The sequence below is a fragment of the Jaculus jaculus genome, chromosome 12 (genome assembly GCF_020740685.1).
Source record: "Jaculus jaculus isolate mJacJac1 chromosome 12, mJacJac1.mat.Y.cur, whole genome shotgun sequence".
In the NCBI taxonomy this organism is placed as follows: Eukaryota; Metazoa; Chordata; class Mammalia; order Rodentia; family Dipodidae; genus Jaculus; species Jaculus jaculus.
The window spans coordinates 62,273,876-62,290,576 of record NC_059113.1 but is presented as its reverse complement, the minus strand read 5'-3'; the positions used below and the strand labels follow the sequence as shown (position 1 = coordinate 62,290,576).

Sequence of the window (16,701 nt, the reverse complement as noted above, 5' to 3'; positions counted from 1 at the left end):
TTCTTTTTTTTTTTCAGTTTTTCAAGGTAGGGTTTCACTCTAGCTCAGGCTGACTTGGGATTCACTATGTAGTCTCAGGGTGGCCTCGAACTCATGGCAATCCTCCTACCTCTGCCTCCTGAGTGCTGAGATTAAAGGCATGCACCATCATGCCAGGCAGCTCTTCATTTTTTGAGACAAGGTCTCACTCTGTGGTTCAGACTGGTCTTGAACTTGTAATCCTCCTACTTTAGCTTCTCGAGGGCTGGAATCATAGGCATGTGCCACCGTGACCTGCTTGTGACCTATTTTGTTAGTAATTTTGTGGTCATACTGGTGTAATTAATGCTTGAATGGATTTGATTTCCCAACCTTTCCCAAAGCATCTATCCTGTTGAATTCAGCAAACACTTCTAACCCAACAATGCTAATGTGGATCTCAAGGCTAAAGGACCTCAGTTACCTGAGCAATACAGGTTACCACAGATCCAGAGGCACTCTCCCTTCCTGGATCAGTTATAAAGACTTGAAGCTTGGAAGACTTTCATATTTAAGGAGAAAAATGTTAACAGATTTTAGGCCAGGAATAAAATTGTATAAAGCTATCAAGAAGTGACTTTGGGGGCTGGAGAGATGGGTTAGCAATTAAGGTGTTTGCCTGCAAAGCCTAAGGACCCATGTTTGACTCCCCAGATCCTACGTAAGCCAGACTCACAAGGTGATGCATGCACAAGGGTGCACATGCACACAAGGGGGCACATGCATCTGGAGTTCGAGTGCAGTGGCTGGAGGCCCTGGCACACTCATTCTCTTTCTCTGTCTTGCACTTGCTTGCTCTCATTAAAAAAAGAAGGGCTGGGCTGGAAAGATGGCTTAGTGGTTAAAGCATTTGCCTGCAAAGCCAAACGATCCTGGTTCTACTCTTCAGGACTCACATAAGCCAGCTGCACAAAGGGGCGCATGCATCTGGAGTTCGTTTGCAGTGTCTGGAGGTCCTGGTGTGCCCATCCCCCCCTCTCTTTCTCTCTCTCAAATAAATAAAATACTTAAAAAAGATTGGGCTGGAGAAGTTGCCCAGTGGTTAAGGTGCTTGCCTGTGCTTCCTAAGGATACATGTTCAATTCTCCAGATCCTATGTAAGCCAGGTGCACAAGGTGATGCAAGTGCAAGGTCACTCATACACACTAGGTGGCACATGTGTCTGGAGTTTGGGTGCAGTGGCTAGAGGCCCTGGCACACCAATTCTCTCCCTCTCTCATAAAATAATAAAACAATTAGTAATAATAAAAGGCCAGTTTGTTGGGCTTCCTCAAAAGAAAAAGTGACTTTGGGTTAAGGATATGGCTCAGGAGCATGGGAACCTGAATTCAGATCCCCAGAACCCACATAAAAAGCTGGATTCTGTAGCACAGACTTCTGTGATCCCATCACACCTACAATCAGAAGAAAGATAGACACAGAACTGACCAGAAGCCCACAGGCCAGCTAGCCTGGTAACACAGTAGTGAACAATGAAAGAATCTGCCTCAAAAAGGGTGGAAAGTGAGGACCAACACCTGAAGTTGTCCTCTGACAACATACATGCCATGGAATGTGCAGACATGGAATCATACACATGAATACATATATAAACACCAAAAATAAAAATAAATCAGGGACCTTATGTGGGGCATCTTAAGACTACAAGGGACCAAAGGCTCATCAGTCGTCAATAACTTCTGCTTGCATGTTGAATAAAACTGAAATTCTCCACCCTGACTTACAAAATGCCTCTGTCCTCTCTGTCAGCCTTACCTTTGTCACTCTCTGTCTGGAAACTATCTGCCCTATTTAAGTCATTTGTGATCTCCCTTAGGAACCTTTGCAATCCAGCAATCAGCAAAAAAAAAAAAAAAAAAATCTTAAAAAATTTTTTTTGTTTATTTATTTTTTTGAGAATGACAGACAGAGAGAAAGAGTCAGATAGAAAGAGAGAGAGAGAATGGGTGTGCCAGGGCCTCCAGCCACTGCACACGAACTCCAGACGTGTGTGCCCCTTGTGCATCTGGCTAATGTGGGTCCTAGGGAATCAAGCCTCGAACTGGGGTCCATAGGCTTCACAGGCAAGTGCTTAACAGCTAAGCCATCTCTCCAGCCCTCACTTTTGCTATTTCTTAATTTTAGTGTCTTTATTTATTTATTTATTTATTTTTGAGGCACAATCTCACTAGCTCAGGCTGACCTAGAAGGCACTGCAGTTCAGGACAGCCTTGAGCTTATGCATATTCCATGCTTGTTTTGTTGGTGTTTGTATGTTGTTCAGTTGGGTTTCAAATTTGTTCTGTATTTTTCTTCACCCAGTCTATCACTTGGATGTCTCTATTACTCTTCGCACATACAATTTATATATTTTCCCTCTCTCTCCAACATCTTTTCCACATTTTCTCCTCCTTATCTTCCCCTATTTATTTTCCATAACTTCAACCTTCCATAGCCTCAACAACCTTTAAAATCTACAGTAGGGGCTGGAGAGCTTGCAAAGCCTAAGGACCTGGGTTCAATTCCCCAGTGCCCACGTAAGCCAGATGCACAAGGTGGCACATGCATCTGGAGTTCATTTGCAGTGGTTAGAGGCCCTGGTGCATCCATTCTCTCTCTCTCTCAAATAAGTAAATATTGAATGTTTTTAAAAATAAAACCTATAGCACCAAACAGTATTCCAACTAGACACTTGTGCCATCTTTTTCAAAGCTAATACTAATCCTCATCCTAACTCTATACCCCTCCCACTTCTATGTAACCCAAACTCCAGCAGATTTCACATCAGCCTTGCTCCTTTACCCATCAGCTCACTGTTGTTATTTCTCTATGAAGATATTTGCATTTCAGGCATATCCACCAGCTGGGGTCACTATTACTGTTGCTCTGGAATTAAAATATAAGCCATATTTGGCACCTTGATCTCCTACTCTGAAGATGTAATTTTGGACCTACATGTCTGAAAACACAGTTGATTAAAAAAAAAAAATCCAGGGCTGGAGAGATGGCTTAGCGGTTAAGCGCTTGCCTGTGAAGCCTAAGGACCCAGGTTCGAGGCTCAGTTCCCCAGGTCCCACGTTAGCCAGATGCACTAGGAGGCGCACGTGTCTGGAGCTCGTTTGCAGAGGCTGGAAGCCCTGGCGCGCCCATTCTCTCTCTCTCTCTCTCCCTCTATCTGTCTTTCTCTCTGTGTCTGTCGCTCTCAAATAAATAAATAAATTTAAAAAAAAATCCAAACAATGAAGTAACCCAAGATGGGAAAAATTTTAATTCAGGAATATAAGAAACACAAACAATGAAAACAATATAACTTATCCAAAAGTAATGACCACAACTTAGACTGAATTAATGAAATGCTAGACAGGGAATTCATAAGAATGATTGTAAGTATGCTTTTCTGCCAGCCCCAGCCATACTGCCTATCAGGCAACCAAAACTGCTGGTAGATCATAATCCGGCAGTCCTGCCTCCCTTTGTCCCCGAGGAGGATCTCTACCAGCCTCTCTATGTATCTGCCCCCGCACCGCCTGTACCATAAGCGAAAGCTGCTGATCAGGGTCCTGGGGAAGAAGGAGGAAACATGATCAGTCCTCCCCACACACGAGCTCCAGCTGCAAGACAGGCAGACTCCACTGTGGTCGCACTGCCTTTGCAAGCAACAACCCCTCGCCCCCCCCCCAAAAAAAATTAGGACAGCCAACAGTTTGTGACTTATATTCCTTTTTCTACCAGTGACCTGTATAAGTGGAAGATGCAGAATCCAAAATTTTCTGAGAAACCCTTGGCCCTCTTAGACTTGTTAAATTCTATAATGATAACTCCCCAGCCCACTTGAGACAATTGTCAACAGCTTTTTCAGGTTCTCTCTACAACAGAGGAAAGAGAGCTAATTCTAGCCACCTCTCACAAGCTAGTTCCTGGACTTAACAGTCAACCCACAGTCATGAAGGCCATCATAGATGTGGCTTTTCCCCTGACCTACCCTGACTGGGACTCCAACAGCCTTGAAAGTAAGGAGAGACTCAAAGCCTACCACCAAACTCTAATGGGGGGTCAACGAGAGCCTGCTAGGAAGCCCATAAATTTATTTAAGGTAGGACAGGTTATACAAAGTATGGAGGAAGCTTTTTATTTTTATTTATTTATTTATTTTTAAAACACTCTGTTTTCCTTTTATTCTGTCATGAAATCCACATAATTTTGAGCAAATTGACTCCTGTGGAGAGAAGCCACCTGTGACTGGGGGCCATTTTAGAGAGGCTACTAGAAGCCTACCGGACCTATACACCTCTGGACCCGGAAGCAAGAGAAAAATAGTCTGCCGTTAACATGCCTTTTGTCAACCAGGCAGTGACAGACATCCACAGAAAGCTCCAACGACTGGATGGTTTTGTGGGTAAGAAAGTGTCAGAGCTAGTAGCAATAGCAGAAAAAGTTTATAATAACAGGGAGACTCCAGAAGACAAGCCTGGCCAAAATATTATTGGCTGCCACAGGAAATTCTGACCCAAGGGAATTGAAGAACATGGCTTATGGGAGAAACAGGGGCAGACCAACACCCTAATCAAGAGGGGAAGGGTCATACTGACCCCATCTCCAAAAGGACCAATGTGCTTATTGTAAAGAGATGGGACATTGGAAAAATGAATGTCCACAAAAGAAAGACAAAGAGTCCTAAAGTTTGGGAGATAGGAGAACTCAGTGACTGAGGGTGTCAGGGTTCACGCCCCTCCATGAGCCCTGGGTAACCTTGAAGGTGGAGGGGAAACCAGTAGATTTTTTAGTTGACGCTGGGGCCCAACATTTGATTCTGAAACAGCCCATGGGACCCTTGTCCACCAAAAAGACATGGGTCTAGGGGGCCACTGGGACAAATGAATACTCATGGACTACCTGAAGAAAAGTGGACTTAGGAATGGGACAGGTAACCCATTCATTCATGGTCATCCCTGGGTGCCCATATCCACTCTTGGGGCCAGACCTCTTGACTAAAATGGGGGCACAAATCCATTTCAACCCTGAGGGAGTACAGGTTCTTAACCAGAATGGTCCTATACATGTGTTAACTATGTCACTGGAGGAAGAATATAAACTCTACACTTCTCCCTCTAATGTGACTACTCCTCACACTATTGAAGGAGTGCTAAAGCAGCCCCCTGACAAGGGGCTGACCAATGCCAGACTGACTCATTATCAGGCTCTTCTTCTCAACCCCCCCACAGGTTCAATTTGCCATCAGTCAGGCCCTCAATCCCAAAATGCTGTTACCTGACCCAGATCTAGACAGTCCCATACATGACTGCTTGGAGATCTTGAGCAGTTTACAAGGGACCCAAACAGATCTCAAAGACATTCCCCTTCAAGGGGCAGGGCTGACCTGGTATACAGTTGGAAGCAGCTTCCTTAAGGATGGTGTCTGGTATGCAGGAGCTGCAGTGACAATGAAAGAAACAACTTTATGGTCAGAAGCCCTCCCTCCAGGTACATCTTCACAGAAAGCTGAACTGATAGCCCTGACCAAGGCATTGCAACTAGGCCATGGAAAGAGACTTAATATCTATACTGACAGCCATTATGCTTTTGCAATGGTACTTGTTCATGGTGCCATTTATTAAAAAAAAAAAAAAAAAAGAGGAGTATTGACAGCAGAAGGAAAAACCATTAAAAATAAACAGGAAATTCTGGACCTCTTGTGGGTTATATGGCTCCCCAGAGCAATAACAATCATGCACTGCCCTGGTCACCAGAAAGGGGAGAATCCTGTTTCCAAAGGGAACAACACAGCTGACAACGTAGCATGAGAGGCAGCCCTCCAGGTTGCTACTTCCCTAGTGGCAAAATTACCTCCAGTGGTGGCACCCACCTTGCCAGAAATGCCAACTGTGGTGGTTTGAATAGATGGCCCCCGATATATTCAGTTCTTTATTGTTTGTAGTTTGCATCTGCTGGCTACCTGGCTGGAGGCAATGTCACTGGGTGATCTTAAGGTGTGGTGGTGGGTTTCAGATTTCAATCTAAAGATATGCAAAGTGTGCCTAGCTAGAATTCCTGAAGAGTGCCGTGGCTTTTGACCTTTAAGCTTGTACTTCATGCTCTCTGTTTGGGCCTGTGAAGACAGGCCAGCTTCTTCTGCCATTATGGAACTTCCCCTGGATGTGTAAGCTTTAATAAATCCCTTCCTCCATAACTGTGCCTGATCTGGAAGTTTATCTCAGCGAACCTGAATCTGTCTGCTAACCAACCCACACTGATTCAGATCTATGGAGGACTGAGACTTGCACAGCAGCCTATAAAGAACAAGGATGGCATAAAATTCTTGATGGAAGGATTATCCTCCCGTCAGACTTTGATAGCCAACTCATCAGACAAATATATCAGAGTACTCATCTAGGATGACAGAAGATTGAGGACTTACTTAGACGGGCCCACCTTAAAGTTTTTGACTTGAGACAAAAAACAACAGAAGCCATAGCCTGATGCCATGCCTGCTGCCTGGTAAATGCACAAAGCTTAGTTTCTCAGTCAGGAACTAGGGAAAGGGGGACCCGGCCAGGAATAAACTTGGAAATTGACTTTACAGAAATAAAAACTGGTTTGTACAAGTACAGGTATTTACTAGTGTTTATAGACACCTTTTCAGGTTGGACTGAAGCCTTTCCAAACCAGCTTCAACTGTGGCTAAAAGACTATTAGATGACATCATTCCAAGGTATGGTTTACTTGTTCTTTTGGGATCAGACAATAGGCCAGCCTTCATCTCGCAGGTAACCCAGGATGCAGTTAAAATTGTGGGGACTAATTGGAAGCTTCATTGTGTGTATTGTCCCCAGAGTTCAGGACAGGTAGAAAGAATGAATCGGACCTTAAAGGAGACCCTAACTAAATTAACCCTTGAAACTGGAAGTGACTGGGAATGTCTCCTTCCCTTTGCCCTTTTCTGAGTTTGAAACTCCCCCTATACCATGGGGCTGACTCCCTTTGAAATCATGTATGCAAGACCTCCACCCTTGTTACCAAATATAAAAGCAGAAATGTTAACTGAATTTGATGACAAGAGATTCCTCTCCTCCTTACAAGCTTTATTCCAGGTACAAGAACAACTCTGGCCTCAGCTACAGGCCATTTATGAGAAGACACCTTCACCCACATCCCATGGATTCAAGCCAGGAAATCTAGTGCTCACCAAGAGACACCAGAGAGAGAGACTTTTGAACCTGGCTGGAAAGGACTGTACACTGTGGTCCTGACCACTCCAACTGCAATCAAAGTGGACGGAGTTCCTACCTGGATACACCACTCTCACATGAAGCCTATTGACCCACAGGCAAACCACCCAGATGACTGCACCCTTGAAGAAAAGCCTGGACTGTGGTGTTCCGTTGCACATTCACAAGACCCACTCAAACTAAGGATTCATAAGCTAGAAACTAAGACTTAATGATGGCTAAATCTTTTCATGTAATGATAATCTCTTGTTGTTTAATAACCTCTATTGTTGTAAACCCACATCAACCCTATAATCTCACATGGATGCTCACTAATGGACACAGGGAAAATAGTCAACTCTACTTCCCATTTAGCACCTCCTGGAACCTGGTTTCCCAATTTGATATTTGATTTATGTGACCTAGTAGGAGACTCCTGGGATTATGCATACATAGCTGATGGTGGGGAACTCGATACCTCCCCAGCCTATGGATGTAACTCACCTGATACCTGAACTAATATGAAAGGACAGGTTTTCTATGTATGCCCTGGTCATGATAGAAACCCCGAGCAACAAGCTAATTGTGGTGGCACAGAATCATATTACTGTGGCTCATGAGGATGTGACTCCACGGGAACTATCTATTGCCCCCCCCCATAAAGACATCACATCACTGTTATTAGGATCTCTTGCTATCCCAATGATGTAATAAGCTACTGATTACATTTACTGATAAGGGGGAAATTACCACTAAATGGGAACTTGATAAAAACTGGGGATTAATGTTATACATATCAGGAAAGGAGCCAGGGACATTAGTCACCCTACAACTTCATGTCCAACCATTAGAGACCACCCAGGCTGCTGTAGTACCTGTTGGACCAAATCCTGTTTTGACCTTACCTCCCATCCCACAACAGCTCACGTTATCTTCCCCAATCCTTGATGGTTCTATTGCCAGGAGCACCAATATGCCCTTGGCTATGCCACCTCCCAAGGTTTCAGATGCTTCCCGGCATTTGAGTTACAGTAACCCAACTTCACTTATGGGTTCCTTAACTCCACTACTAACCTCACTAGGGAGGACTGTTGGCTTTGCTTAGACCCACGACCCCCTGACTGTACTGGCTGGGCCACTACAGGAATTCTGTCAACCCCAGTGAGAGGCCCACCATGATGTTCATGGGGAAATCCCCAGTCCTTACCCTACACTCTGTCACTGGGAAAGGACTATGTGTACTAGGTGCAGGAAGAAAACTGGATAACTTTGCCCAACTCAAACATCTCTGTAATCACACTGTTACTGCAGACACTGGTAACTCCTATCTGCTGCCCCCTAATGGAACTTGGTTTGCATGCACTATGGGACTAACTCCTTGTATTCACCTGCAGATCCTTCAAAACACTACTGATCTATGTATCCTAGTTACTCTGTTTCTGCAGGTTTACCACCTCCCCTTTGATGATTATATAGAAACCCTAGAATATCATCATTATAGATAGAAATGTGATTTTGGAATATCAGCAATCCTTCTTACATCTTTGGTAGGGACTGGTATAGATGCAGGGATTGGTACTGGTACTACAGCCTTAATTAAAGCAGACCAGACTTATCAGGCCTTAACTAACCTAATAGATTCTGATCTTGCCCAATTAGAAAAGTCAGTCCATCACTCACAACAGTTGGTCCCTGGATTCACTGGCTGAGGTGGTACTACAAAACAGAAGGGGACTACACTTTTCCTACAGCAAGGGGGACTCTGTCAGGCTTTAGGAGTGCAATGTTGTTTCTATGTCAACAATTCAGGTGTTATTAGGGATAGCCTTGCCATAGTCCAGAAGAGACTAAAAGAAAGGACCAAAAAAAGGACAAGAAAACCAAAGCTGGTATAAGTCACTATTCAAGTGGTCCCCCTGGCTAACAACCCTGATCTTCTCCCTAATGGGCCCACTTATTCTCCTGTTGCTCACTCTTACTTGTAGACCATGTATCATCAATGCATTAATTAAATGTGTTAAAGAATGCTTAGCCACAGTACAACTAATGGTCCTAAGGTGACAATATCAACCTCTGGAAACAGCTCAAGGATTTGAGATGAGACCATACTCAAGGAGGGAAATGAAAGAACTAAATCAATGCCATAATAGGCTTTAGCAAAACACCTCCCTAGGCCTAAAATTAGAACAAAAGGCCATTAATCAGTGACTGTCCTGGCTGGAGAAAAGCTGAGTCACTTCCCGGAAATTCAAGGCCTCTTGGCCCCAACCAATCAAGGATGTATAGATGTAATTGTAGACCAATCATAATAAGGGTTACCTCACCTACTGGGAATTCCCCTTAAAACCCAGGCTCAAAGATCTTAGAACCAATCAAATGCAACCCTTGTTCAAATTAGCCAATCAAACGGTAGGACTAATTGCCTGCCAAAACCTTCCTTAGTTGTGCTTAAAGGAGCCTGAGGGCTTCTCTTGGGGTTGCCATTTTGAATGAATGGTCAACCCCTGCATGCTGGCTGATTCTGCAGAATAAAGGCTCTTTGCTTTTACATACTATTTGAGTCTGGGGTCGTTCTTCAGCGATTCTTGGACCCTTACATATTCACCCCAGGTAGGGCACAGTTGGGGTGACTGACAGAGCAGACTGTGGGGTTGCTTATAGGAGTCCATGACTCAAAAGCAGCTGCATACCCCAAACTCCACCCCAGCACAAGTGGCGACTCATGGAAGCTGTGTCTCTTGAACACACTACACAACCTTCAGGCAGTTCCACTGGTGGAGTCTCCAGCACACTACACTACTGGCAGGCAGCTTGGCAGGGCAGATGGGAGAGTATCTTTCCCCAAGCAGTTGTTTAATCTGTATATCACCTTATGGAGGGGTCTTATGACCTTTCCCCCAGACTTGACCCCCTCCCTCAGCCTCCCTCTTTCCCACAGGAGGGAGTGCTTCAATTCAAAGAAAATTGTTTATGGCTTCTATAACCCATGACCTTTTAAGCGTCAGTTCTCCCAGATTTGTTGGCCTCTTGACTTCCTCCTCCCTTCAAAGGGACTTTCTTAATTCAGAAGAATTTGCTATACAACACAAAACCACACATGGTGGCACATCCCTTTAGCCTCAGCACTGCGGAGCCTGAGGTAGAAGGATTCCAGTGAGTTCAAGGCCAGGCTGGGGCTACAGAGGTAGCTCCAGGTAAGTCTGGGCTCTTACTTCATCAGAATTCCAGCTAGTAGCACCTCTGTCTCACTCCTGTCCACTAGTCTGCTGTGTTCACATTTGTTGCAGGTAAAAAGGGTCAGAGGATGAACACTGCTCCCCACCAGCAGCAATGCTTAATAACTATGTGTAAATGTAGTATGTATGTAGTCCACTTCCTTCTGCCCTGGGGTAATACTGAGGTTCTTCACAGTCTTCCAGAACTTCCCAGTGGGATTAAATACTAGGGCCTCACAGGGGCATTCCACAGGTAATATACCATTACCAGCTGCCTGCCTGCCTTTCTTTCCTTCTTTCTTTCTTTCTTTCTTTCTTTCTTTCTTTCTTTCTTTCTTTCTTTCTTTCTTTCCTTCTCTCTCTCTCTCTCTCTCTCTCTCTCTCTCTCTCTCTCTCTCTCTCTTTCTTCCTTCCTTTACTTCTTTTTAAATATTATATCTTTCTATTTGTTTTAGAGAGGGAACAGGAAGGAGGGTGGAAGAGAATGGCACGCCAGGGCCCTTAGCCACTACAAATGAACTCCAAACACATGCACCACTTTGTGCATCTGGCTTTACATGGGTCCTGGGGAACTGAACCTGGGTCCTTTAGCTTTGCAGGCAGAAGCCTTAACCACTAAGGCATCACTCCAGCCCACCAGCTGCCTTTCCTTCCCCAGATCATTGCCCCTACCTATGGGGCATTTTGTGGGAGCACTGAGGATAAAGCCTAATGTCTCATGCATGCTAGGTAAGTGCTCTACCACTGAGCTACAGCCACCAAAATTAAATAATTAATATGTTTTAGGCAGAATCTTGCTACGTTACTCAAGTTGGCCTTGAGCTCATCCTGCTACTCAGGCAGCCTTATGCTCACAACCCTTCTGCCTCTGCCTCATAAGAGAAGAGATTAAAGTCCTGTACCACCTGGCTTCCTCTCAAACCCATGTTTTGGGTTTGTTTCAGGTAGATACCAAACTTCTAGGAATATATCTAATAAAGTACCTTTACACATATGTAATAATGAGGTATGCTCAATTTATTAATTCAACATTGTCTTTTAACAGCAAGAAACTGGAAGTGATATAACCAAGGGAGAATGGATCAAAATATGGTATATTCACAAAACAGAATATTATACAACTATAGTAAAGGATGAAAAAAGTAATGTGTGTCTTGATGTGAAATACTTTCAGCCTATTAATGAAAAGACAAGATATGTAACAGTATAAAATGTTTTACCATTTATATGAAATAGCATGTGTGTGTGTGTGTGTTCATAAATATTTAAAATCTTTCAGAAAGAGACCCAATGTATAGCCTTGATTACCCCTAAGAAAAGGACTTGAATAACCAGGAAGGGAGATTATTTTTCCACCATACATTCTTGTGGGGGTTTTGTTTTGCCTTATTTTTGTTTTACGGTGGTAGAGAATGCATCTGAGGCCTTGCACACCCTAGCAAGTGCTCTACCACTTATCTACATCTTAGCTTTCCACAATATGCTCTTGAATTTTAGACTATGGACAGGTTTATTGATTCAAAAGTTAAAAGTAACACTAAATAACAAATGAATAGGTGAAGGGAGAATGCTATTTTTCACTGGACTTCTTTATTGGGCCCATTAGCTCTAGTGTGAAATGCACTTGGATAAGCTGTTTACCACTTCTCTGTTGTTTGCTTGGCTTCTTCTGTCTCTTAGTATTGGCTGCTTGAGCTCCTGAACATCTATGGATCACCCATGCAAGGACGTCTCACTTCCTTCAGCAAGGGCAGCAGCCATATCATTTCCCTTTGCTCACCCACAAGGGCTGCCAGTGCCTCTCTCAGGAGAGGGCCCATCAGCATGTCCTCACACACAAGGAAGCTTAAGAAAGCCCCTTCTCCCTAAGAGGTTGTAATAAATCCATTGCTTACATGCAAGAAATGTCCCAGCCTCATAAAACCAGAGAAAGAGGGGGGGGGGGAGGGAGGGAGAGGGGAGACGAAGGACCTGAACAGGTCTCTCCTGCATGAGGCATCACTTCCCCAGTCTCCTAAAGGACTGTCTGTCCAGCAGCCTAGAGACCAGAATGTTGGTCTGACCAAAGTCCTGCTTGCTGTTGGAGCGGCCACTCCATGGAGATGAGGTCATTACTGAGGTGGGGCTGCTTGAGGATCAGCTTCATTCATCATGTCCTTATACTGCCGTTTGAAGAAGCCAAGCTGTTGAGGCAAAAACAGAGGGAAAGAGCCACAGGGGCCAGGTGAAGGCCATGCAGAGCAAGAGGAAGACAAAAGGCCCCAAAAGGGCACAAATTAACAGGGCATAAATGAATTTTTTAAAAAAGAAAGAAAATAAAAGTCAAAACTAATTTGGGATTGGGGAGATGGCTCAGTGGTTAAAGAAGCTTGCCTGCAAAACTCCTATTTCCCAGTGCCCACATAAAGCTAGAAGCACAAAGTGGCACATGTATCTGGAGTTCATTTGAAACACACACACACACACACACACACACACACACACACACAGAAATACATTTTTAAAAATGGAACAGAGTATAAAAGGACCTGGGGAAAGTGATGTAGAGAAATAAACTGCATCAATGCCAGGGCCAGGAAAGAAATACAAAATATAACATAAAAGAATTATATGTGGTCATTCTGTACCAGAGCCATTAAGTTGCTCTACATATATTGAACCAATTTTCCTTGAAAAATGGAATTGATATGATTATTTTACAACTGAGGATAATGAATTGTAGGGAGTCCTGACTTGCCCAGGGTCATGAAGCCAGCAGCAATACTGAGAGTCCAACTCAATAATGAAGCTACTGAACAAGAAGGGGGAGGGGAGGGCAGAGAGAGGGCCAGCCAGGGTTACCTTGTACAGTCCAGCAGTGATAAGGGCCAGGAGCACCAGCCCTGCAATGGAGCTGCCCACAATGAGTGGTACAAGGTTGTGAACTCTGTATGGCTCCACTTTAGTTTCTGTCTAAAAAAGAGGAGAATAGAGGCACATCAGGGAAGACACACTCCAGCTTTCTAATCAGATCTGTGCTTCCCTGAACTCAAGGACTAACCACTTCTTGTGACCCCCAACACTCCAGCCGTCACTCCCCTCCCCATCTGCTTCTCTCCCCCCCCCCCCCCAGTGATGATCTCCACAAGTCCAGCTTCCACCTCCTTCCAACAGACACTCCATGGCCGAGACCGTACCTGGGACTTCACAAATACCCCCTGTCCTGAGAGCAGGGCAAACACAGAGTTGTCAAACAAGATCTCGGCTGTGCTCACCACCAGAAAGTGGTTATAGGAAGTCTGTGGAGAGAGCAGAGTGGCAGGCAGGCTGGGGATCTGAAGCATCACGCCCATGCGCAGGAAGGCCTCAGAACCCTGCGTACCTTGGAATACCAGTCAAACGAGAGGTTGCCTTTGAGGGTGACACTGAATTTTTCCCACATGCCAAAAAATGGGATGTCACACTGGATTCTCTTACAGACAGCAATGGAGCAGTTCTGGAGAAGGGAGGAGGGAGGCAGATGATCAAGGAAGCTGGCAGACTATGGTGGGTGTCATAAGGGTAGAGTGAAGTGTCTTCTTTTTTAAAATTTATGCATGTGTGTATGTATGTTTGACAACCTCAGTATGTTTGTCCTCTCCTTCCTTCTTTGAGATCGGGTCTTGTGTTTGGAGGCTACATGCTCCAGTCTGGCTGCAGTGAAAGTTTCAGGATTCTCCTGACTCTGCCTCTCATTCCAACAGGCATGTTGGGATTACATCACTTTTGCATCCAGCTTGATGTGGGTGCTGGTGCCAACAGGTTTGCAAGCAAGCACCTTTAATTGCTGAGCCATCTCCCCAACTCCTTCTTACCAGCACAGCAGTTTTCTTAAACTCATCCAGAAAGTCAGAGCGCAGAGGTAATTTCTCTTCAGTGTGACATGCACTAGAGAGGTTCTGAGGAAAGAGAGACACTAAGGAGAGAGAAATGAGGGCTCTGAGTCTGTTCTCAGGAGACTGAGAGCACAGGCCCAGGGGAGGGCCTGAGGAGGCTCAACAATCCAATGTAGGAAACAGAAATCTTAGAAAAGACCTGGGCCATTGAGAAAGGAGTTGCACTCACCTTGCAGGCTCAGCAGGACTCACCTGGGAGAAGATGACCTGGGGGTGGTCCCATATGGACGCCTGGTTCAGCTGCACAGGAATCCAGAAAACCACACTGATTGGGAGGCTTCTCTGGCCGAGGTTATTGAACTATACCAGGAAGGGGGAGGAGCTCAGGGCTCTGGTCTTGTGCCCACGCCAGCCCTTGCAATCAGCTCCTTACTCCCTACAGCCCAGGACACCTGAGTAAGTCCCAAGCATCCTGCCTCTTCTGGAGACCAGAGAGAGTAGCCACTAAACACACATTCAAGAAAGACAGGATCATCTTAAGTTCTGACTTTTTCACTTGTTATTTAGGAGGGCTTAGACATATTTTATCAACAACTCTGCTCCTCAGTTTTTCCATCTGTAAATGAGGGATAGAAATTGTGCCTTTCAGAGTCCTTATGGAGGGAAAATAAGTTCCTTGCTCATGAGTGCAAGTGTGTGTGTGTGTAGTAATCTTGGAGATGACATTATATGCATACTTCCTACAACTACTTTCTGCATACTCATCACATCAACTCCTTTCCCAGGTAGCCCCTCAGGACCCAGGCTCCCCCTGATCCCCACTTCATATTGATGCTGTATAAACTGACTGCTCCTCACCTCATATTGATGCTGTATAAACTGACTGCTCATCTCTGAGGCTGTGAAGTTGAGGTATCTGGTAGAAATCTCACTGCTACAGAAGAAACAAGAGACAGAAGGTGATGGAACATAACAGCGTCCTAAGCAGGAGTCTTGGACTGAGCAGTAAAGAGGCAATAGGAACATGGGCAGGGGATGGTGTGGAATGGTGCGTGGGCTATATTTGTCATACATATAGTGTGGTGGGTTTGTTCTCCTCACACAAGCATACCATGCATGTACAAATACATGCACACACATAGGTTTTCCACACAGACACACATGTACACACACATACACACGCAAGCACAAGCACAAGCAACCTCATGAACACAGATAACACAGCTGGCTGTGTCCAGCCTATGTGGAGGACTCCGGGCGAGAAGCACCTGGTGATGACCATGTGCACAGCATACTTCACAGGAAGCTCCAGTTGGAACTCAGTTTTGTGGGTCCTGGACACGTTGTTCTCACTGAAGGGAAAGAGAGAGCTTAACTGGCTCTGAGAACTGAGATTCGGCCCTTCCTTCACCCTCCCTCCACTTCCAATCAGTCTCAGACCCACAGTTCTTTACCTTCCTGACCCTGCTTTACCAGGCCCATCCCTACTCACTCCAATGGCTACAGCAGCCTTCTAATTGCTCCCTCTCTAGTCCCCAGCCTCCTAGAGAGTAGTCTTTCTAATGTGCAAATAAATACAGTCATGTCACTCCTACAGGTTAGACTGAAAACTCACTACGAGCACTCACCAGTCATTCTGTGTCATGGCCTGTACCTAACCACTATTAACTCCTTAAGCATATGCCTGGGCCATTCTTAAGCATTTGTAAAGCTCCAGGTTTTGCCCAGCGTGCTTCCTTCTTTCTGTCTAGAGTGTGCTTCCTTCTTTCTGTCTTCATGTCCACCCTCTGTGCATGCCTTTATTTGGCTGACTCAAAACTTACATATATTTTCTTCAGGAGTCCTCTCTGAATACCAAGTTTTCTACAACAATGGGTATGTCCCTACCAACTTGATAATTTATTCACACTCTATTATAACCATGCTTCCTTGTCTGTCTGTTTAACTAATTATAACCTTCATCAGGGCAAGAATCATAGCTGTCTTAGCTACCACTGTCCCCCACATGTCCTCTACATGGAGGCATGTAGTGTTTAATTAAATGAGTCTCTGAACACAAAACTATATGTGGAAGCGAAAGATCCACCCTGAGCAGGGACAGAGCCTCAAAAAGCAGGATGACTGGAAGGTCATAAATAGGCACCTGGTCACATTGGCCTTGAGGAGCAGTTTGTGTCCAAGGGAAGCATCAGTGTCCACATTAAATGTGACATTAAAGGTGATCTACAGTTATAAAATGAAAACAATAATAAAACAGATGAGAAGAAATAACATAATTGTTCACCAACCAATGAATGCACAAATATGGCTCAGACAACAATAAAGCATTGTTCTGAAATGAACGACTGATAGGTGAATGACTCTTGAAAACATGGTGTTCACTGAAAGACATCCATCACAGAAGACCACGTACTGTATATTTCTATATTA

At 44.7% G+C, this 16,701-nt stretch overlaps 2 protein-coding genes across 4 annotated transcripts in view; one reads left to right on the top strand and one right to left on the bottom strand.

The window, feature by feature from the left end:
* Znf668 (zinc finger protein 668) overlaps positions 1 to 16,701 on the top strand; it is a 704,021-nt gene that overhangs the window by 325,601 nt on the left and 361,719 nt on the right. The window lies entirely within an intron of this gene.
* Positions 11,909 to 16,701, bottom strand: part of Itgam (integrin subunit alpha M) — a 68,535-nt gene continuing 63,742 nt past the window's right edge. For 2 of the 3 annotated variants that reach the window (XM_004671036.2, XM_004671037.2), the window contains exons 22-30: positions 16,415 to 16,494; positions 15,540 to 15,623; positions 15,130 to 15,205; positions 14,524 to 14,631; positions 14,251 to 14,334; positions 13,779 to 13,892; positions 13,594 to 13,695; positions 13,259 to 13,369; positions 11,909 to 12,600 (exon numbers count right to left, since the gene is read on the bottom strand). In XM_004671036.2, coding sequence (XP_004671093.2) covers positions 12,529 to 12,600; positions 13,259 to 13,369; positions 13,594 to 13,695; positions 13,779 to 13,892; positions 14,251 to 14,334; positions 14,524 to 14,631; positions 15,130 to 15,205; positions 15,540 to 15,623; positions 16,415 to 16,494 — 831 coding nt within the window. In that variant the 3' untranslated portion in view covers positions 11,909 to 12,528. The remainder of the gene's footprint in view (positions 12,601 to 13,258; positions 13,370 to 13,593; positions 13,696 to 13,778; positions 13,893 to 14,250; positions 14,335 to 14,523; positions 14,632 to 15,129; positions 15,206 to 15,539; positions 15,624 to 16,414; positions 16,495 to 16,701) is intronic. The other variant, XM_045131588.1, reaches the window with a different exon arrangement.